Here is a 22306-nt window from a genome sequence, read left to right as displayed (position 1 = left end):
TTCTCCTTAGCACGGAAGATGCAGTTCACGGTTTAAGGTGAGTATATGATGGAAATCTATCAAAATGATTCAATTAGGAATAATAACCTGATTTCTCTAAATAACATATTGTCTTACGTTTTTGGTTGCGAGCGGTTTTATGATGGCACTTGGCACTAAATCAACTACGGCTACGCAGCTCAACTTTTATCGCTAGAAAGCTATCTAAATATAAAGGATTATTAGCTATTTTAATCATACTAAGCTGTGCGCAGTAAATTACCAGGAGATTATTCACTGTTAGAAAACTAACGATAATGATACTGGTCAACGTGTTCTCGAATAGCGATGGCGATTGTTGCCTCCTTTTTCTTATCATACTATGACAATCATCTACTTCTACCACAATTCTGTCATCCACAATTTTCGCCCGCTATATAGAGTACTTAAGCAGAGACGCGACACTCCCCCGCAGTACGCCAGCTAGTGGCTCCTCCTCCGCAATTCAGCTACTAGTGGTTTACTCAATTTTAGCGTCTAACATCTAGCACGGCGAGTTTCACAGCAGGTCTTTCGTAAATTCCTGTCGCTGTTTGAATAACTGCAGATCTGACTTCACCATCCTTCCCCTCGTTCGCAGATATCACCTTACCCAATGGCCAGCAGTTCCTAGGTAGATTCGGATCAACGACAATGACAATGTCACCAATCTCGATAGCCTTCACCGGTGTAAGCCATTTGGATCGTCTCGTAATCTCTGGAAGATAATCCCTCGTCCAACGCTTCCAGAAGATGTTGGCTTCAACTTGTGATGTACGCCACGTGTTGTTCAGAGCTGCGTTGCTGTCATCGAACAATGTGGGTGGTTTTAAGCCGTTAGATGAACCTAGCAAAAAATGGTTTGGCGTCAACACTGGGGATTCCGAATCGTCTAGCGCTAGATGAGTCAACGGTCTAGAGTTGACAACGTTCTCCACTTCAATCAGCAGATTGCGTAATACTTCGTCGGTCAGTTGATGTCGAGGGTTGATTTGGTTCAAGTTTCGTTTTACTGTCTGAATCATTCGTTCCCACGAACCGCCCATATGTGGGGATGTCGGTGGTATAAAAGTCCATGTAGTGTCTGGACTAGAGATTTCCTGTATAATCAGATTTTGATTCATTTCGTTCAAGGCCGATAAAAGTTCTTTGCTTGCCCCAATTAAATTTGTACCACGATCGCTTACGATTTCTATTGGAATGCCTCTTCTTCCCATGAAATTTCTAAGTGCCATAATGCAGGACTGTGCCGATAACGAATACGCGATTTCGATATGTATTGCTCTCACTGTGAGACACGTAATCAATACGCCCCAACGCTTTTCAGTGCTACGTTTTACCGTTACGTTTAGTGGACCAAAGTAATCGATTCCTACGTATGAAAATGGTCGTGTGAATGCCGATACTCTGGATGCAGGAAGATCGCTCATCGGAGGAGGATGAGGTACAGCTCGCAAATTCTTGCACACCTGGCAATTCGCCCGCACCTTGCGGTACACACAAAATTTCTGAGGCCGGAATTTAGCAAAATTTTGCTCAAATTTGACCAGCTAGAAACTTAGCAATCAATTTAGCAATTTTTTTTTACTAAAATTTCAGCAAACGAGAGGAAAAGTTAGCCGCCGCAATTTTTACTCAAATTTTTAGCAAAAACCGGAGAAAAAGATGGCTGGGACCCGTAATTTCATGTTTTGTTACTTTTTCTCTGGAAAATCAGGGGAATATTTGATTATTGAATAGAATACACAAATTACATTCACTTATAATTTAATTTTCACATTTTTTAAATTTTTTTCACACTTTTCGTTAAACGGAAGGTTCGATCCTGGGAACGCACCTACTGGCGAGCAAAATGCCATGCCATCTTCATCAAAGAAAGCACCGGGGTGTTTTCCGGATGCAGCTCGTTGAAATTCCAGTTGTGGTCCTTCTTCATTGCCGGACTGTTGCGGGTTTCGTGTTGCACTTTCAACCTGGTAGGAAAAAAACAAACACACAAATTTCAAATTAAAATATTGGAGAATCAAAACACTTTAAGATTGGACCTTACCTGTAAGCATCCGGTGTCGATTTAGCTACCGTTTCTTCGTGAAGTTGCCCACCAACAAGAACCACCAGCAACGAACATCCGGAACCGCACTTAATCGCGACAGCTTTTTAATTTTCTCCCAACTGGCGCGGCGGCTGGAGTCTGTGAACATAGCGGCTGAAAAACCTTCGTTTTACTAAAATCAAGTAAAATGACCTTTTTCATTACTAAAATCAAGTAAATTTAGCTTTTTGCTAACTCAAAAGTAAAAAAATATTTTTGCTAACGGAAAGTAACAGTGAAATTTAGCTAAGTGGAGCCCCGAAAGTTTTGTGTGTAGAGATTTGTTAATCGAGGGATGATTCGAAAGCGCTGCTTCAGTTCGTTCAGTACTGTGCGGTGATTACGGTGGTAATAACGAACGTGGTAATGCTGGACAATAAGCCATGATATGTAACTATCTTGCGGTAAAATTATTGGATTCTTAGTGTCCATACTAGCGACCTCGCATGCTCCAATACGGGTTTTTGCTCGCAATACGTTTTCGCTATCGAGAAACGGCCAGAATTCAAATAAGGAACTGGATTTTGGAATGCCTTTTTCAACCAAATCTTTGCGGGACAGTATTGTGATCTCTTGCCAATATTTTTTCTGTTGCGCTTGCCGGAACATAACTATTTCACCTTTTCGAATCTCTGCTCCTGACAGGGGTTCGACATTGCGTGGTTCGTTCTTAGCACAAAGCGTACAATTTTGCATGTATCTTAGAATCATCGCAGAAGTCCTCCGCAGTAAGTTCCAGCTCCTAAAATTCGAAGGATCAAATAGTTCTGGGGATAACGGTAAGTGTTCATGACAATTCAATGTCTTCCTAAGTTCTTCAGTTGTGGATTGGTGCAAGGTGCGTTCTACGGGCCATGTTGAATCGTGTTCTTTTAGAAATTCGGGTCCTTTAAACCAGCGGCAGTCGTTGGTGAGCTCAGGTGGCTTTTGCCACTTTGTGCCTTCATCTGCGACATTTTCTTCCGAAGGGATCCATCTCCATTCTGCAATTTCGGTAGCTTCTAAGATCTCACTCACACGATGTCCTACATACTGAGAGTACCTTCGATGATCTGACCTGATCATTCTCGATCAGTATCTCGACCAGTGCGGACGTATTGTTTTCGCCGCAGTTTTCAAGTCTTTTGTTTCGACAAATCGGAGTGTGCTATCGAAAAGTGTTTCCACGCGGAGTGATTTGTTTGTTCTGCTGCTTGTTCGGTTGTCAAAAGCCGACATTTTAAGGACAATTCATACAAATGTGCGATCGCTGTGCATCAATTGCATTGCCCAGAACATCTCCGAGACATCATAATCTTCCGGCATCTTCCGAGTTGGAGGTTAGGTTGCCGCTGACACATTCCCGAAACATCGCAATTCGAGTTTGGATACTGTTGAGGCCGTAATTCGATAAATCCGGTGTTAGTTGCCGTGATCGGGTTGCAGTTCTCAGGACATTCCAGCGTCGACCGAGATTAACGACGTGTAGATTGATTGACGACGCCATCTTCTTTCATCGAAAGACCACGTGGTTGAAAAAATACACAGTTATAGAAAGTGTGAGTTCTTTTTATTCTTTTTTCCCTTTTCTTCTTTCTATTTTTTATCTTTATTTTTTATTTCGAACATTTTTTGCTCCGCTCATATTTTTGACACGGTAGACATTCGTGTCTCCGCGAAAAAATATGAGCGAAGGCGGGGGGTTGGATCCACCAGCTGTAGATGATGAGAAGATCATCTACGAAGATGAGGAGCATCTGGAGGATTCAGCAGTAGCTGGTCCTTCGAATGCCTCTCTAGTAGACAGTTCTCTCTCGCCACCTATATCTGCGGAAAAAACATCCCGACTCCGGACCTATCCAGAGAGCTCAACCTTTTCTGGGCCGTGGGTGGTTTTTATCCGGCCCAAAGCTAACGGTAAAGGTTTGAACGTGGTGCAGATCACCAAAGATCTGGCGAGGTGGCCCTCCGTTACCACTGTTTCAAAGGTACGGCCAAATAAATTGCGCGTCGTTGTGGCCGACCGGAAGGCTGCAAACGGGATTCTTGTTAGCAATTTTTTTAATTTAGAGTATCAGCTCTATATTCCGTCTCGGGACGTGGAGATCGAGGGCGTGATCACCGAATCGAGTCTGGAGGCTGAATACGTTAAGGCCCACGGCGTTGGTAAGTTCAAGAGCCTTGATTCGACTTCGGTCGGAATCTTGGATTGTCGCCAACTCAAGACTGCCACCGTCGTTGATGGCGTTAAAAAGTATACGCCTTCAGCCTCGATTCGAGTAACCTTCGCAGGAACAGCCCTCCCTCACTACGTCTTGATTGACGGAATTTTAAGGCTTCCAGTACGCCTTTATGTGCCTCGCCCAATGGAGTGCAAAAATTGCATAAAATTGGGACACACTGCATCTCATTGCTGCAATAAGCAGCGATGCTGTCGTTGCGGGGAGAATCATGGGGAAGGAGCATGCTCGGCAATAGAACAGAAATGTGTCTATTGCGGGGGCTCACCCCATGAAATCTCCTCGTGCGAGGCATTTAAAGGTAGCTGGGATAAACAGAGGCGTTCTTTAAAAGAACGTTCCAAACGTTCTTATGCCGCCATATTAAAGAGCGCCTCTCCCCCGGTCCAACCTCAGACTAGTAACATTTTTTCAGTGCTGCCAGTTGACAATGAAGACACAGATACGGCTGATGAAGTTCAGCCAGTTTTCGTTGCAGGAGGCTCTCGGAAGCGTTCGAAGGCGCCTTCTCCGAAAATACCTGCTAAAATCTCTATGGTTGTCTCTACAAATAGAAACGAGAAAAATTCGACTTCTACTGAAAAGGAAAAACAAGTTCCTCCAGGTTTTCGCGGAAACGTACCACTGCAGAATAAACCAACAGCTCCGGGAGCTTCACAAACCCATACCCCTAACGTGATACCAGAATCAACTACAAAGTCTGGCCTCTTTAAGTTGACAGACATTTTGAAGGGAATTTTTTCGTGTTTCAATGTATCAGAACCCATCAAAGACATTGTTTTTGCAATGCTTCCTGTAGTTAAGACATTTTTAATGCAGATGATGCAAACTTGGCCCCTCCTTTCAGTATTTGTATCTCTCGATGGCTAATTTACGCCGAGAGGTCGGAGATATCACTGTTCTACAGTGGAATTGTCGCAGTCTTATTCCAAAATTGGATTCACTTAATTATTTGCTTCATAAAACTAATTGCGATATTTTTGCGTTGTCTGAAACTTGGCTTTCTTCTCAATCTAACATCTCTTTCCACGATTTTAATATAATCCGTCTGGATCGTGACGATTCTTATGGAGGGGTGCTTTTGGGGATCAATAAGCGCCACTCCTTTTATAGAATTCACCTTCCTTTATCAGGCGGAATTGAGGCTGTTGCTTGTCATTCAACAATAAGAGGTAAGGACATATGTGTTGTCAGTTTGTACTGGCCTCAGAGAGTTGCAGTAGATCGAAGTCACCTAGAGGACCTGTGTTCAGTTTTGCCTGAGCCAAGGTTGATCCTGGGTGACTTCAATTCACATGGAACTGTTTGGGGGGAACAAATTGACGATAGTCGTTCTACTCTTATTTATGACATTTGCGACAGTTTCAATTTAACAATTTTAAACACGGGTGAAAAAACACGGGTGCCTAAACCTCCTGCAAGACAAAGTGCAATTGACCTCTCGCTCTGTTCAAATTCACTATCATTTGATTGCCAGTGGAAGCTGATCCATGATCCTAATGGTAGTGATCATTTGCCTATCGAAATCACAATCACCAATGGGGTCAGCTCTTCAAACACAATAAATATGACATATGACCTTACAAGACACATCGACTGGAAAAAGTACTCGGACACAATCAATACAGCCATCGACTCTATGCATGTTTTACCTCCTTTGGAGGAGTACCACTTTCTTTCTTGCTTGATACACGATAGTGCAGTTTTTGCTCAAACAAAATCCATCCCAGAATCATCTGTGCGTCGAAGGCCTCCTAATCCATGGTGGGATCCCCAGTGTTTCAAGCTTTATAAGGAAAAATCAACAGCATTTAAAGATTTTCGAAAATATGGAACTCTTATCCATTTTCAAACATACGCTTCTCTTGAGAATCAGTTTAAAAAATTGATCAAGGGGAAGAAAAAGGCCTATTGGAGGAATTTTGTAGGTGGATTATCACGAGAAACATCCTTGAATACTTTGTGGAAAGTGGCACGAAGCATGCGCAATCGATCATCTACGAATGAAAATGAGGAGTATTCACATAGATGGATATTTAACTTCGCACGAAAAGTCTGTCCAGATTCTACACCTGTAAAAAAAATAATTCGGAATGTGCCGCCAAATAGGTGTGGTCTGGATTCCAGCTTTTCGATGGTCGAATTCTCACTTGCCCTTCTCTCTTGCAACAATTCAGCTCCGGGAATTGATAAGATTAAATTCAACTTGTTGAAAAACCTTCCGGACGCCGCCAAATTTCGCTTGTTAAATTTATTTAATCAATTCTTGGAGAACAACATTGTTCCCCAAGAGTGGAGACAAGTGAGAGTTATCGCTATCCAAAAGCCCGGAAAACCAGCGTCCGATGCGAATTCGTACCGTCCAATAGCGATGTTGTCTTGTTTACGCAAATTGATGGAGAAAATGATTTTGTTTCGTTTGGATAAATGGGTAGAAGCAAATGGCCTCCTTTCAGATACTCAATTTGGGTTTCGAAGGGGCAAAGGGACAAACGATTGTCTTGCTTTGCTGTCTTCAGAGATACAAATGGCGTACGCAAAACGTGAGCAAATGGCTTCAGTGTTTCTGGACATAAAGGGAGCTTTCGATGCAGTCTCAATAGAGGTGTTGTCAGACAAGTTGCACTCCCGGGGTCTGCCTCCCCTATTGAACAACATCTTATACAGCTTGCTTTGTGAGAAACATCTGAACTTTGCTCACGGAGATATTTCAATTAGAAGGACCTCTTACATGGGCCTTCCGCAAGGTTCATGTTTGAGCCCACTTTTGTACAACTTTTACGTAAGTGACATCGACAGTTGTCTCTCTGAAGGCTGTACTTTAAGACAACTTGCAGATGATGGCGTGGTATCTGTCACAGGATCTACTGAGTCTCATCTGCACAGACCTTTACAAGATACTTTAGACAGATTGTCTTCCTGGGCTTTAGGGCTTGGGATTGAGTTTTCCCCTCAGAAAACGGAGATGGTTGTTTTCTCTAAAAAACGTAGACCTGCTCAACCTAAGCTTCAACTCCTAGGCAGAACGATCACTCAATCGAGGTGTTTTAAGTATCTTGGGGTTTGGTTTGATTCCAAGTGTACCTGGAGAACCCACATTGAGTATCTGAAAGGAAAATGCCAACAAAGAATCAATTTTCTCCGTTCAATCACTGGCACCTGGTGGGGAGCCCATCCAGAAGATCTTATAAAATTGTATCGAACGACCATTCTTTCAGTTATGGAATATGGTAGCTTCTGTTTTCAGTCAGCTGCCAAATCTCACATAATCAAACTCGAGCGTATCCAATACCGTTGTCTCCGCATCGCTTTGGGCTGTATGCCCTCAACGCATAATATGAGTCTTGAAGTTTTGGCAGGAATACTCCCCCTGAAAGATCGATTCAATTTACTTTCACTCCGGTTCCTCATCAGGTGTGAGGTCATGAACCCATTGGTGATTGTGAATTTCGAAAGGTTACTTGAGCAAAATCTTCAAACTAGATTTATGTCTATATACCATGTCTTCATGTCAATGCAGGTAAACCCTTCTTCGTATTCTCCAACTCGTGTTTGTAGCCCAGACTACGACCATTCTTCTGTCCAGTTTGATTTGTCTATGCAGCAGGAAATCCGTGGAATCCCGGACACGCACCGTTCACTTTTGATTCCAAGAATTTTCGAAGCTAAATATAGACACGTCGATGCTGATAAAATGTACTTTACCGATGGATCACTTATAGAGGAAACAACAGGATTCGGAGTGTTCAACGAAATCTTCAGCGCCTCATACAGTCTCCAGTCACCATGTTCTGTGTACATCGCAGAGTTAGCTGCTATTCATTGCGCTCTGGATAGTATCGCCTCACGACCAGTTGAACACTACTATATTATAACTGATAGCCTCAGCTCTGTTGAAGCGATCCGATCTATAAGACCAGGAAAGTTTACGCCGTACTTCCTCGAAAAGATACGAGATATATTGACTACATTATCAAGACGTTGCTCTTTCATCACCTTTGTCTGGGTCCCCTCACATTGCTCAATAGTAGGCAATGAGAGAGCAGATTCCCTTGCAAAGGTGGGTGCGATGGAAGGCAACATTTACCAGCGTGAAATCGTATTCAACGAATTCTACTTCTTGGCTCGGAGAAACTCTCTTGTCAACTGGCAGCGCAGATGGTACGAGGATGAGTTGGGTCGGTGGCTTCACTCGATTATCCCAAAGGTAAGCCTTAAACCCTGGTTTGATAGATTGAACCTGAGTCGGGATTTTATTCGTTTATTTTCCCGTCTCATGTCCAATCATTATTCCTTGAATGCGGTACTCTATCGTATAAATATTGCTAGCAGCAATTTATGCGATTGCGGCCTAGGATACCAAGACATCGAGCATATTGTTTGGTCGTGTGAGGACCACCTTGTCGCCAGAGCGAATTTCATAGATTCCCTTCGGGCCCGAGGAAAACCACCTGACGTTCCAGTGAGGGATGTGTTAGCTGTGATGGATTTGGACTACATGTTCGAAATATATCTTTTCCTAAAAGCTATTGATCTTCAGCTGTAATTCTTTTTATTTTCATATTTCCCTTTCTATCCTTCTTTGTCTTCTAAACAAGTGTTAAGCTAAGCATACCAATTGTAAAAATGCAAAACGAGTTTGGCTCCTTAAAGCCTACACACAAAATTTCTGGGCCTTCACTTAGCAAAAATAGTCGGTTACTTCCAGTTAGCAAAAACATTTTTTTGCTATCGACTTAGCAAAATGCTGATTTAGCTTGTTTTTGAGTAAAACCGAAGTTCGGTAGCCGCCTGCTCTTTGATAAACGCCGTTTTGCCGCCGCCAACCGTTTCCAAACCAATTCAACTAACGGAAGTGTAGTGCGGTTGCAGAGTTCGCGGCTAACGTTGGCTTTTGTGGCCAAATCGACTTCCAAATGGTGGACAAATCGACATAGGTGAGGATCGATCTCAACACGTAGAATTTCCGGTTAATGTTGTGTTATTTTTTTCCGGTTAATGTTGTGTTATTTTTTTGTATTTTTTCAACCAGGTTTTCGCTGCCGGCAAACAGAACAATGCAAGAATGATCGCCGGAGAAGATGTCAAGTGCTGGCATTGAATTTAGCACGACATGTTCGGAAACCCACCAGGAACTGAAATCAGCCCGACGGCCACCACTTCGGAACAACCCGGAAAGATCGAATGGAACTCCACAACCCAGTCAAAGTGCAAGTGAAAATAAGTTAGTAGTGATGACGTGAAATTCGTGAAGATTTCTTAATAATAAATAGAAATATCTATAAAAAATCCGTGTATTTTATTCGGTTATTGAATTTTTATTCCCCATGAATTTCAAATGAAATAATAATTAGCTAAATTCCCTGCGGTATTTTCCACCGATTTTTGCTAAAAGGTGAGCAAAAATTCCGGCGGCTAACTTACGGCTTCTCTCGTTTGCTAAAATTTGAGTTTAAAAAAATTGCTAATTTGATTGCTAAATTTCTAGCTGGTCAAATTTGAGCAAAATTTTGCTAAATTCCGGCCTCGAAAGTTTTGTGTGTATACACACAAAATTTTCGAGGCCGAAAATTAGCAAAATTTTGCTCAAATTTGACCAGCTAGAAACTTAGCATTCATTTTAGCAAATTTTTCGAACTAAAATTTTAGCAAACGAGAGAAAAATTTAGCCGCCGCAGTTTTTGCTCACTTCTTTTAGCAAAAAACCGGTAGAAAAGATCCTATTGGATTTGAAATTCAATATTTATTCTTTTTCCAGGAAATTTGGGGGAAATATCTGCTTATACAATAGAATACAAAATTTTTTTCACATAATTTATTTGACACTTTTTTTCAAATTTCAATTAACACTTCCTGCACTTGAAAAACAAAACCGCACTTGTCCGCGGTAACTGACCATCCGCCAAGCGGAAAACCGATGCGGCCAGATCAGTTTCCTTTTTGTCGATCATCCTGATGGCAATGATGTCTGTTGTCGCCGGCAGCCGCAACCTGTAGAAAAAAACACAGAATTTTTGAAATTTAAAACCGGATTTCCATTGGCCAAATCTGCTATTACCTGTCCGTTCCCGGTGTGAATTTATTCACCATCTCCATCACATGCAGCAAGTTGACCTGGCTTCCATTCCGTCGTTGTCAGCCTAGTCTCCGCAGGTTCTGCCAGCATCTAAGGGTACGAACACAGTGAGCGCGAAGCGAACTGCGAAGCGAAATATTCATTCACCGGATGAATTTCGCAAGTTCATTTTTGAAGGCCGGCCACAGTGTACGCGAATTGCGAAGCGGTTCAACACTGAAAAAAAACCTTCTGTTTTGCAAAAATTAATCACTTGTGAAAAAATCTTTGCAAATTAATTTGCAGAATCAAAACTGTGAGCGAGGGATACGTACCGCGCCAAAAAAAAATAATCCGCGTTAATTCCGAAAAACCACGTTAACTTCGGAAAACCGCGGAAAAACCTTGCGCGTTCTAGGACCGCGGGGATTATGAAAAGGAATCTTAAGGTCATGAATTGCCTGGACTTTATGAGTACGTCGGAGAATAGATTTCTTTCTGGTAGAAAAAATCTACCAAAACTATGACAAAAATATAACAAAATAATGAAAAAAAATTACAATATAATAACAACAAATATTACGAAACGCTGACAAAACTTTGATAGAAATATGACAAAGGTGACACAAATATTACAATATGATAAAAATATACCAAATCTATGATAAATTTGACATTAAAATGGCAAAGCCTTGACCAAATTTTTAAAAAATCTGACAAAAATTAATAAAGTTGACTAAATAATAACAAAAAATTAACAATAATTTCAAAACTCGAAATAAAAACTTTAACAAATACTTGACAACATTATGGAAAATATGAAAATTGAAATAATAATATGAAAAATCAAAATTTACAAATATGACAAAATTTTGCAATAAAATTACATAAATCTGGCGATACTATGAAAAAAATCTTACAAATGTAATAAATATATATGTAACAAAGCTATGAAAAAATATGATAAAAATTTAACAAAACAACGATAAGAAAACAAAATTATGACAAACAGTTGACAAAGGTTGTTATAGTACTGTAAGATTTTTGTCATTTTATTTTAATTTTTGTAATAGTTTTGTCATGTTTTCATTTGTCGTATTTTTGTCATAGTTCTGTCAGATTTTTTGTTCATTTGATTGTGAGTTTTGTCTTTTTTCGTTCGATTTTAGTCGTTTTAACATCTTCTCTTCATACTGAAAGCAGTGCTGAAAGTCTTACCCAGTACAACTGCATTCGATGATTACTCTTGTATTTGAACTCACGGACATTGGCTTAGGAGGGAACTAACTTGCCAACTGAGTTACATTTTTAACATATTCAACATTATGTCATTTTTTTTTTTAATTTTGGGTTTTTGTTTTTTGTCAGATTTTTGTGATTTTATTGTAAATTTGTTGTTATTATTTTGTCATTTTTGTAAATTTGTTGACAAATATTGGTCCTTATATTAGCTCTGTCAGGTCATATTGTCAAATTTTGATTATAATTTTGCCATACATTATTTTTCTCATTTGTCATAGTTTTGCTGCTATTTCTGTGAATTTTTCCTCATATTTTTGTCTAATTTTTTTAAATTTGTCATATTTTTGGCATAATTATTTTACCACATTTATCGTGTTTTATTCAAAGTTTTGTCATTTGTCTTTATTTCTTTTGTCATATTTTTTAATTTTAGTAATAGTTATTCATATTTTCCCACAGTTTTGTTATATTTTTGTCATTATTACTTTAGTTTTATAACACTTGTCATATTTTTGTTTATTCATTTCATGCTTTTTTAAATTTTGTTAAATTTTTGTCAGTAATTTTTCATCAATTTTTTTATCCCTTTCACTCTTTTCTTATATTTTGGATGGACCATACGATTTTCAGTTCTTTATTGCATTTTGAATTAAGCGGGAACCGCCATCTTTTATTTCAAAATGGCGTCGGACAGTCAAATTCGACTTCTACTTATTGAGTACTTTCATCCAATACCCATATTGTGGGAGTTTCATCGGCTTTTAGTCACTTCCAGCATTTTAAAGTTGAGTGGAAGGGGCCATATTGGATTTCAAGATGGCGTCGGATAACAAATTCCAACTTCTATCCGTTCAGCCCCTTCGCCCTATACACATATTGTGGGGCTTCCATGCCACCGGTCGTTTATTGCCAGTTAGAATTTGTTTCAATTGATAAAGACTGAAACCGCGTTTTTTATTCGAAAATCCGCGCTAAAAAACCGTACATTTTTTATTACTAACACAGAAACGGCAATGATAATTAAATAAAAAAACTTTTGAAAAATATTTTTTTGATAAATCATTTTACGATAAAACATTTCCGAGAGAATATTTTCAGTGTATGTCCAGATGAACAGAATGAATTCGCGCGATCCAGCCGGGTCTTCGCACGAAAATTCGCTTGCACTGTGGCCGGTCGATGTTTTTTTCAACGTGTTTCAATGAGAAGCGGTTTTTCGCGCGAATTGGAAATTCGCTTCGCACTTCGCACCGCGCTCACTGTGAATTCGACCTAATTTTCTCAACCGCACTGATTCGCGTCGAACTATTTTTTTCTCGAAACCGGCGGCTGCTGTCTGAACGAAGCGGCTAGCTAGGCTGCTTTATTACCAAAATCAAGCAAAATAATAACTTTGCTATCGCGTTAGTAAAACAACTCTTTTTGCTAATCGAAAGTAACACAGTATTTTTGCTAAGTGGAGCCTTGAAAGTTTTGTGTGTAGAGGTATGAGCCGTTTCAAATAAAGAATTTACAAAAAAAAAAAAAAAAAATCTGACCTGATCCAGCAAAGAACGTCACGAGAATCGCTCCAAAAAAAGCGTTTTTTGATAGTCAACGTTAATGCTTTGCAAATAGAGGCTGCCAATCGTGATCCGATGACCGCAGCTTCTAATTCCATTCTTGGGATGGACAAAAATTTTAACGGCGCAACCCGAGCTTTGGCGGCAACGATTGCAGTTTCTATATTTCCGTCGCTTTCATAGCGTAGATAGACAACAGCAGCATACACACAAAATTTTCGAGGCCAGAAATTAGCAAAATTTTGCTCAAATTTGACCAGCTAGAAACTTAGCAATCAATTTAGCAAATTTTTCGAACTGAAATTTTAGCAAACGAGAGTAAAATTTAGCCGCCGGAATTTTTGCTCACTTTTTTAGCAAACACCGGAGGAAAAGATTTCCCCGGATCTTAAATTTCAATTTTTTTTGTTTTTTCATGACAAATTCGGAGGGAATGTTAGATCATTAAATAGAATAAACGAATAACTTCACTTTTAATTTATTTTTCACATTTTTTTCGGACCTTCATTTACCAATTTTCGTTAATTAGAAATGTGTTCCGATCCAAGGAACGCACCTTCCGACCCTCTTCAAGAAATGCACCTGGGTTGTGCCGGATGCAGCGCGTTGACATACCAGTTTTGGTCCCTCTTCATTTCGAACTGTTGCAAATAAACCGTCGCGTTTGCCAGCAGTTGCAACCTGGTAAGAAAAACAAACAATTTGGAATTTAAAAATTGAAAAATCTGTTCACTTCAAGATCGGCCCTTACCTGTATGCATCCGGTATCGACCGAACGAACCGCAAGCATCGAATTATCTGAATCGCACTGGATCACTTCGGTTTGTTGTTTTTCTCCCAACTGGCGGCGGCTGCTGTCTAAATAATCAAAGCGGCTAGAAAACCTTCCTTTTGCTTAAATCAAGCAAGGTTAACTTTCTTAATACTAAAATTAAGTAAATTTTGCTTTTTGCTAACTCAACAGTAAAAAAATATTTTTGCTAACGGAAAGTAACAGCGAATTTTTGCTAAGTGGAGCCCCGAAAGTTTTGTGTGTATCCTAACTCGCTGGCGTCGACGAAAGTATATGCATTTGCACAATAATGTCTGGGTTTAACTTTATGTCCGAGCGGTAGCATCGAGGGATGCTCACACACAAAACTTTCGAGGCCGGAAATTAGCAAAATTTTGCTCAAATTTGACCAGCTAAAATCTTAGCAATCAATTTAGCAATTTTTTCGAACTAAAATTTTAGCAAACGAGCGAAAAATTTAGCCGCCGCTATTTTTGCTCACTTTTTTAGCAAAAACCGGAGAAAAAGATCGCCCGGACCTGAAATTTTAAAATTTATGGTTTTTCTGTGGTGATTTAGGGGGAATGTTTGATTCTTAAATACAATACTTAAATTTCATTCACTTTTAATTTATTTTTCACATTTTTCTTAAAAATTTTGACACTTTGTAGAACAGAAGTTCCGATCCTGGGGACGCACCTTCCGGCGAGCGGATTGCAATGCCATTCTTACCAACGAATGCACTAAGTTGTGTGTCGGATGGAGCTCGTTGAATTTTCAGTCTCGGCCCTTTCCATTTCCAGACTGTTGAGGATTTCTTTTTGAAGTTGTAACCTGGTAGAAAAATAATAAACAATTAAAAAGTTGGAAAATCTTTATAATTTATAATTGATCCTACCTGTACGCTTCCGGCGTCGATTAGGCTAGTATATCGTAGTTGACTTAGCCACCTTTAGGGCATCCGCAGCAATCGCGAGCAAAGTGAAAATGCTCACGAGTTTGATCACTTCCATACCGCACCGGGGGTTAGTATGAAGGTGAGCAAAATAGGGCCGTTGCCGTCGGGACCGACAAAATCACCAAATTTGCTCACTAGAAAGGGGCGAGATCAAACATGCACTGAAAAAATTCTACCGTTTTTAAGCAGAATTAAACAAACGAACGGAAAGCGGAAACTTTTTTTATTGCGCAAAAACTAATTCCATGAAATATTTCCGAAAAGCCCTTCAAGTCCGACGATTGCTTTCTGAAAATTTTGATTGTGCATTCCGTGTAGTAAACATTTTACTGATTCCCACAACCTTGAGTGAAGCTTCAAGGATTTTTTTCGGAGTAATAATAATCGAGACCAGTGCGCTGTGCAGGATTTTTGTATCCAACCGTATGGGTGGCATTCCATTACTGTCCCTACCAATTCGGCTTTCGAAACGAGGTCTCTCAATAAGTTTGCAACTAATGGGACCCAGTTTTTCGGAGCAGCAACTATTTCAGTCAGCACGTTGGACAGAAAAAGAAGTTGAAGATTTAAGCAGAATTAAACAAACGACGTCGCAGCGTGTGGATGTTTGTTGATATTCATTTTAAGAAAAAATGTGTATGAGATTAAAATTGTGGATGGATTTTTTTTTTTGAATAAACAGTTGAATTCGCAATTTCGTTACATTTTTTCGGATTTATCCAGGAATTGAACGAGAAAGTGCAATTGCTGGTTCTGGTGGAGAGTTATTTATTTTGTATTTTATATTGTTTAGGACTTTTTTCTACCTATGAATTTTGATAACATTTTTTCCTTTCTCACTCAATTTCAGATAAACAAACTCGAAGCATCGTATTTTATGACCAAAAATGATCATGTAACTAAGAAGAGCCGTTTGGTGGACGACTCCGAAAATTTACTCGGTCCGTATTAATTCAAGAATAAGATTTTCTTCAAACGTTTTCTCAGTGCAATGCTAAATTTAAAAATAATTTTGCTACCGCCCGGTGCGCGAAAGAGTGTGTATCCCAAAACCGGTCCGCTGAAATGAGCAAAACCGGGCCGCGTATACTCACTTATTGGTGCGTTTGCTCTTAGGAGCACCAGAATCAAACTTTCGGAACCGCGCTCAATCGTGTCAGTTTGTTTTTTTCCTCCCAACACGCGGCGGCTGCTGTCTGTGCACAAAGCGGCTAAAATACTTTCGTTTAACTAAAATCGAGCAAGATAAACTTTAAAATTACTAAAATCAAGTAAATTTAGCTTTTTGCTAACTCGACGGTAAAAAAATATTTTTGCTAACGGTAAGTAACAGCGAAATTTTGCTAAGTGGAGCCCCGAAAGTTTTGTGTGCACTGATTGTACCTTTGGGAGGACAGCCAACCAATGCAGCCAATTCTTGAAGAGATTGGGTGTGATTTTCTCATCCCAACCTATTGAAGTGCGCCAGATTTCTTGAAGGATTATTTTTAAATATATCATCAGATTCGATAAGAACCCAAGAGGGTCGAAAATGGACATAAGGGTGCGTAGTACCTCTCGTTTCGTAGGGACGCGCGCTCCTGACAGAAGCTCCTTTTCATGCTTCGGAGATAGTTTGTAGGTAAAGCTGTCCGATGTTGTACACCACCACAATCCCAAAACCTTTTCAGTTGACAATTCTGCATCCAGATTTAGACTTTTTTCATTGGTATTCGTTCCATTCAATGCTTCTAAAGCCTCCGAGGAATTTGAAACCCAATTACGCATTTCGAAACCTGCTTGAGCATGTATAAATCGCACTTCCTTTGCCAAACGGATTGCTTCTTCCACTGTTTCTGTGGTTATAAGCATATCATCTACGTAGTGGTTATCGGTGATTGCTGATGCTGCTTGTGGATATTCTCCTGCATGTTCCCTGGCATTTAAATTTTTAGCGAATTGGGCACAACTGGGTGAGCAAGAGGCCCCGAATGTCATGACTTGCATGACATATTCGCTGATCTTTATATCATTCGGATTCTCTCTCCATAGGAACCTTTGGCAGTGTTGGTCTTCCTTTGCTATAAGTACCTGGTGGTACATTTCACGTATGTCGCCACAAATTGCTATCTTATTCTCACGAAATCTCAACAGGACGTCGATAAGGGAGGAATTCTGATCTGGTCCTGTTAGTAAAAGTGAATTTAAAGCTATTCCATGGCTTTTGGCTGCCGCATCCCACACGATGCGTACTTTATTAGGTTTGTTGGGGTTAAATACTGGGAACACAGGTAAGTACCACACTCTTTGACTTCTGTCCTCGATTTCAGCCTCGGTAAGTTTGCGAATGTAACATTTAGAAATATAGTCTTGCACCTTGTTGTAAAGTAATGTTTTCAGACCTAGATCTTTCTTCATGCGGTTTTCTAGACATAGGTGTCGACGAAGGGCGAGTGGTTTGCTATCTGGGAGCCTGATGTTGTCGTATCTCCAGAGAAGACGAGTTTCGAAGCGTCCTCCTTCTCTGCGCTTCATGTTTTCAAGAATCTTGCGTGCCCGACTGTCTTCATTGGATTCAACTAGACTTGCTGGTTTGGTGATACCTAGTCTATCAATCGAAAAATATTCTTGCATGGCCTGGTGAAGTGAATCATACTGCTCACCCTGACACGAACACATATGTACTCCATGGTAGCCCAGATATTTTTGTTGCCCGAACTCGTTTCCGCCGTAAACAATCCAACCGAGCCGTGTCTTCGTTGCCACAGGCTCATGCATCTTTCCTTCTCTGCCTTTCAGAACGTAGCCGAGATTCGCATTGTCGCTCCCTATGAGGATACGAGGTTGAACTCCTTCGTACGATTCTGCTGGTATTCCTCTCAGGTGATTGTAGCGTTTACACATTTCATCCATATTCAATGTTTGATGGAAAAGATTCAAATTCGAAACTGTGAGAACCTCTGGGAGTCGATACCGCTTATGGAGTGCGTTCGTACCCGAAATCTCGATAGTTATTTTTTCGGAATTGTTTTCCTGACGGGTTTTATCACCGGACCATCGTAAGCAAAGTGGTTCTACCTCCCCGGACACTCCTAGTTCGGAAGCAAGCGATGATTCCATATGGGTAAGCGACGAACCATCGTCCAAAAACGCGTACGTACTTATCATCTTTTGAGCGCCATACAACACTACCGGTACCACTCGGAAAAGTGCTTGGTTGGACGTGTAATGGTGTGTGTTACAATCACGAGGGACGACCGATGTTTCTGGCGTTGGTGGAGTAGAACCGTTTTGAGGATTGTGAAGAAGATGATGGTGTTTATAGGTGCAGCCATTCGTGCCGCAGATTTTCTGAGATTTGCAAGGGGATCGGTTATGTTTACCAAGACACTTTTTGCAAAAATTGTACTCATTTACTGCAGCCCAGCGGGCTTTACTACTCAACTCAATAAAACGTTTGCACCTTTCTAAAGAAGAGCATTCACCTTTACATATGATACATGCTCGAGGTGAATGGTAAGTAGGCTGGTCAGTTTCTTCTGATTCCGAATGTAAATTCAAAAATCCGGTTCCCTTTCGTACAGGTCTGACTGCTCTAGAATCGGAGCTCGATAACGCAGCAACAGGAGAAAGAGTTTCAGCCAAATCGTACAACCAACTGCAGAAAGTATTAAGTCCAGTATCCGAGTTCAATCGCCTGTGTTTAGCCCAATCCACCTTAAATTGTGTCGGTAATTTATCTACTAACTCTCGCACAAGCGCGGCGTTGTTAATATATTCGTCCATCTGACAAGCTACAATTGTAGCACAAAGATTTTTAACTACCAAGGCAAATTCAATAATCGTTTCGAGCCGATCATCACGGGGCGGTGGCGTGGACTTAATTCTCGATATCAAATTGTGTATGATAACTTCGTGGTTTCCAAATAACATTTTTAGGGTTGATATTATGCACTCAACGTTGGAGGGATGCATTAACATGCATTTCACAGCATCGAATGCTTTTCCACGCAAGCTTTTTTGGAGTCTTAAGAGATTTTCCTCTTGGGTGTACCCGCACATAGACGTGGTAGTGTAGAACGTTGAAATAAAAAGCGGCCATTCTTCGGGAACGCCAGTGAAAGAAGGCAGCTCACGTGATGCAGCTTGACGGGCTAGTGCTTGACTGTTAGAAAAATTATTCAAATTGTCAATGTGTGCTTGTTGGTAGCCGATGGTACGCTGCGGGGTGGATTGTTGCACCGGAATGAAGCTTTCCTTCTCCAAGTTTGGACGAGTGTGTGTATTGGTTCCATACGGATTGAGCTGCATTCGGTGCATCAGCTGATTAAGCGGAACACTGCCTGTGAAGATTATCATCTTCTTGCGGATTTCCGCTGTTAAGCTGTTGGATATACGGATGTTGCTGGAGTGTGCGGCTTTCCATCCTAGGCCCCTGGGTGTATTCAGGAAGTGAACGGTCCAACCATTCTGCCACCTTCGTTTTTGGTTCAGTTTCGGGGATTGATGAGGTAGATGACGAGTTGCTAGCTGCTTCTTGTAAAAGCTCAAAACGACGGTTCATAATTGACTTTTTTTCTTATACTCCTCTTCGTTAAGACGTTCCTCTTCTAGCAGCTTCTGAAGTTCCAACGACACACGCCGTTGTTTGATCGATGACCTTGTGGAACTCGGGGCCTTCTGCTTCTGGTGATCCGTAGAACCCATAAACTGGTTGACACGGCGATCGTTAGAATAAATGGAGGCGGGTATTTCCGTTGATGTCGAAACATGGGGATCGATCCTAGACGTTGTCAGTGAACTGGCAAAAACGTTTGTGGTTGTAGCTGTTGCTGTTGTTGGATTGGACGTGTTATAAATGCATGACAGATTGGCATTCGTGAATTCGGCACTGCACAAGGTTGGCACTAGCTGAGGATGGGGGTACGTATATTTTGTTTCGAACGTGCTCGCGGGCATACTGGTGTAAGTGAGAACATTTGGGGGAATATTCGTTATCGGCACGGTGAGAAATCGCGTATTATCCGAAGAAACGATCGTGTTCGATAATGAATCAATTTCTAGTGGGGGTACAGTAGAAAATACAGGGACATCTCTAATGAAACTTACGTGTTTTTGTGAACCTTTGCCCTTTTCGCAACTAGCGCATCTCCAGCTGATATCGGCAATGGTCTCTGAGACTCCCACGCACTGAAAATGGTACCATTGGTCGCATGCATCGCACTGCACCATGTCATCTGTGTGTTGACCATTACAAACAGGGCAGAGACTAGTTGCACTTTTAACGGAATGAGGTGTCATTTGCTCCTTTCCTTTGGATTTGGTTCCCCTTTTCGGTGGGACATCCGAGGGTTCGAGGGAGCAGCCTTTGCAGAACCACGCGCGTGAAAGTGCATCGTCGGAAGCACTTACACATTTAAAGTGGAACCATGACCCGCATTTGTTACACTGTAGCATATTGGTAGTCAGGCCCGGAAAGCTACACGAAGCACCTATACACGTTGTTGTTGGTACCTTCATTGGACTTCGACCTCTTTTCGATACAGTTCCCGTTGCGGTCTTCTCATTCTGGGCGGAGGATACCTTCTTCATCACCTTGGAAGTCTTAAACGATTTTTTTAATATGAGTTTTCGATGTTGAATGAGGTGGGCGATGATTCCGTTTTTTTTAATAACAGTTGTATTAAAAAAAATCCTAAAATTACAATTGATTTCAGTGTTACTTAGTGTGTATAGTATTTTTCGAATGATGACTTACGTTTACTGATTTTACTGCTATTCCAACTTCACTCAACTTCTCAACTCTTTCTAGCAGCTTTTGATTTAACTAGCAGGAGTATCTAAGCTAATGTAAGGTAAGTATTTAGTAATGGTAAATTTCTGTTTCTTTACAGATTGTTCTTACAGGTGTATTCCAGGTGAGTATGTTCGAGAAGGTAAGTATTCTCCTTAGCACGGAAGATGCAGTTCACGGTTTAAGGTGAGTATATGATGGAAATCTATCAAAATGATTCAATTAGGAATAATAACCTGATTTCTCTAAATAACATATTGTCTTACGTTTTTGGTTGCGAGCGGTTTTATGATGGCACTTGGCACTAAATCAACTACGGCTACGCAGCTCAACTTTTATCGCTAGAAAGCTATCTAAATATAAAGGATTATTAGCTATTTTAATCATACTAAGCTGTGCGCAGTAAATTACCAGGAGATTATTCACTGTTAGAAAACTAACGATAATGATACTGGTCAACGTGTTCTCGAATAGCGATGGCGATTGTTGCCTCCTTTTTCTTATCATACTATGACAATCATCTACTTCTACCACAATTCTGTCATCTACAATTTTCGCCCGCTAGAGTACTTAAGCAGAGACGCGACACATACAAAAAAAAATCTCAAAGGAGATGTTAAATAGCCTCAAAGGAGAGATAAAAGTCTCAAAGGAGACGGAAAAACTGTCTCAAAGGAGAGCATGAAAGTTTTCTCAAAGGACATCATTAATAGTCTCAAAGGAGACGAAAATAATTGCCTTAAAAAAGAGCATGAAAGTAATCTCAAAGGAAATAATCTATAGCCTCAAAGGAGATATACAAGTCTCAAAGGAGACGTAAAAAAGGTCTCAAAGGAGACGTAAAAAAGGTCTCAAAGGAGACGTAAAAATAGTCTCAAAATAGACAAAGCAGCTATTTCAAAGCAAACGTAAAAGTCTCAAAATGGAGATTATGAGAATCTTAAAAGTTCAAGTAGGAATTTTCTTTGAAGGCTGGCAAATAAAAAAATAGTAATTATTATTTTTAATCAACAAGAAAGCTGTTTATTCCATGAAAGCACGTAAGCAGCTTTAGAAACACGTTTAAGTGCTCGTTACTTCAAATGATATCCATCAAGCAAGCTACGTACGTCCAAATGGCGGTCTTCTCAGATGTCAGAACCCGGATTGGTTTCTTAAAAGACTTGGTAACTTTCCCGAAGAAAAATAATTGGTAACATACTCGTTCTACTTTTTAGCTAAAATGTTTCGATAGGAATATCAGGAACGGCTAGCGCTCAAGAAAGGCCCGAAGAAAAGCCGTCGGTTGTACCGACCTAGATATCTGGAAGCTGATAACGCGGATATTCCGAATGATTCTTGTGTGTGCGGTAGGAGTTCAGCAGCCGTTCCGGTTTACCCTAGTTCAACCAAAAAGCTTTGGACCGTGCCCCAGCTCCGGGTCATCTCGATTGCCATGGCAAACCGATTTCGAGCAAAGTCGAAATCACTGACGGTTTTCGAGAAAGCTGATCATTGACTTATAACGTTCAATTTAATTAACGTAGATAAAGCGGCAACAACAAGCGAAACGTGATTGGCTCGCAGCGAGAATATTAAAATCAGATCCGACGTCGCATTCGAAGCGGTTTATACG

The 22306-nt window shown here is 40.6% G+C and overlaps 1 protein-coding gene across 1 annotated transcript; it reads right to left on the bottom strand.

The window, feature by feature from the left end:
* Positions 1 to 14737: 14737 nt before the first annotated feature.
* LOC129753653 (uncharacterized) lies at positions 14738 to 20129 on the bottom strand. The gene is made up of 4 exons (XM_055749494.1): positions 20007 to 20129; positions 19483 to 19808; positions 16473 to 19374; positions 14738 to 14794 (listed from the first exon to the last, which is right to left on the bottom strand). Exons 1-4 carry the CDS (start codon positions 20127 to 20129, stop codon positions 14738 to 14740), a joined length of 3408 nt encoding a protein of 1135 aa, XP_055605469.1.
* Between the last annotated feature and the right edge of the window lie 2177 nt (positions 20130 to 22306).

The sequence above is a fragment of the Uranotaenia lowii genome, chromosome 3, assembly GCF_029784155.1.
Source record: "Uranotaenia lowii strain MFRU-FL chromosome 3, ASM2978415v1, whole genome shotgun sequence".
Taxonomy (NCBI): Eukaryota; Metazoa; Arthropoda; class Insecta; order Diptera; family Culicidae; genus Uranotaenia; species Uranotaenia lowii.
The sequence above is the reverse complement of the archived record's forward strand: the minus strand, read 5'-3'. Positions and strand labels throughout refer to the sequence as shown.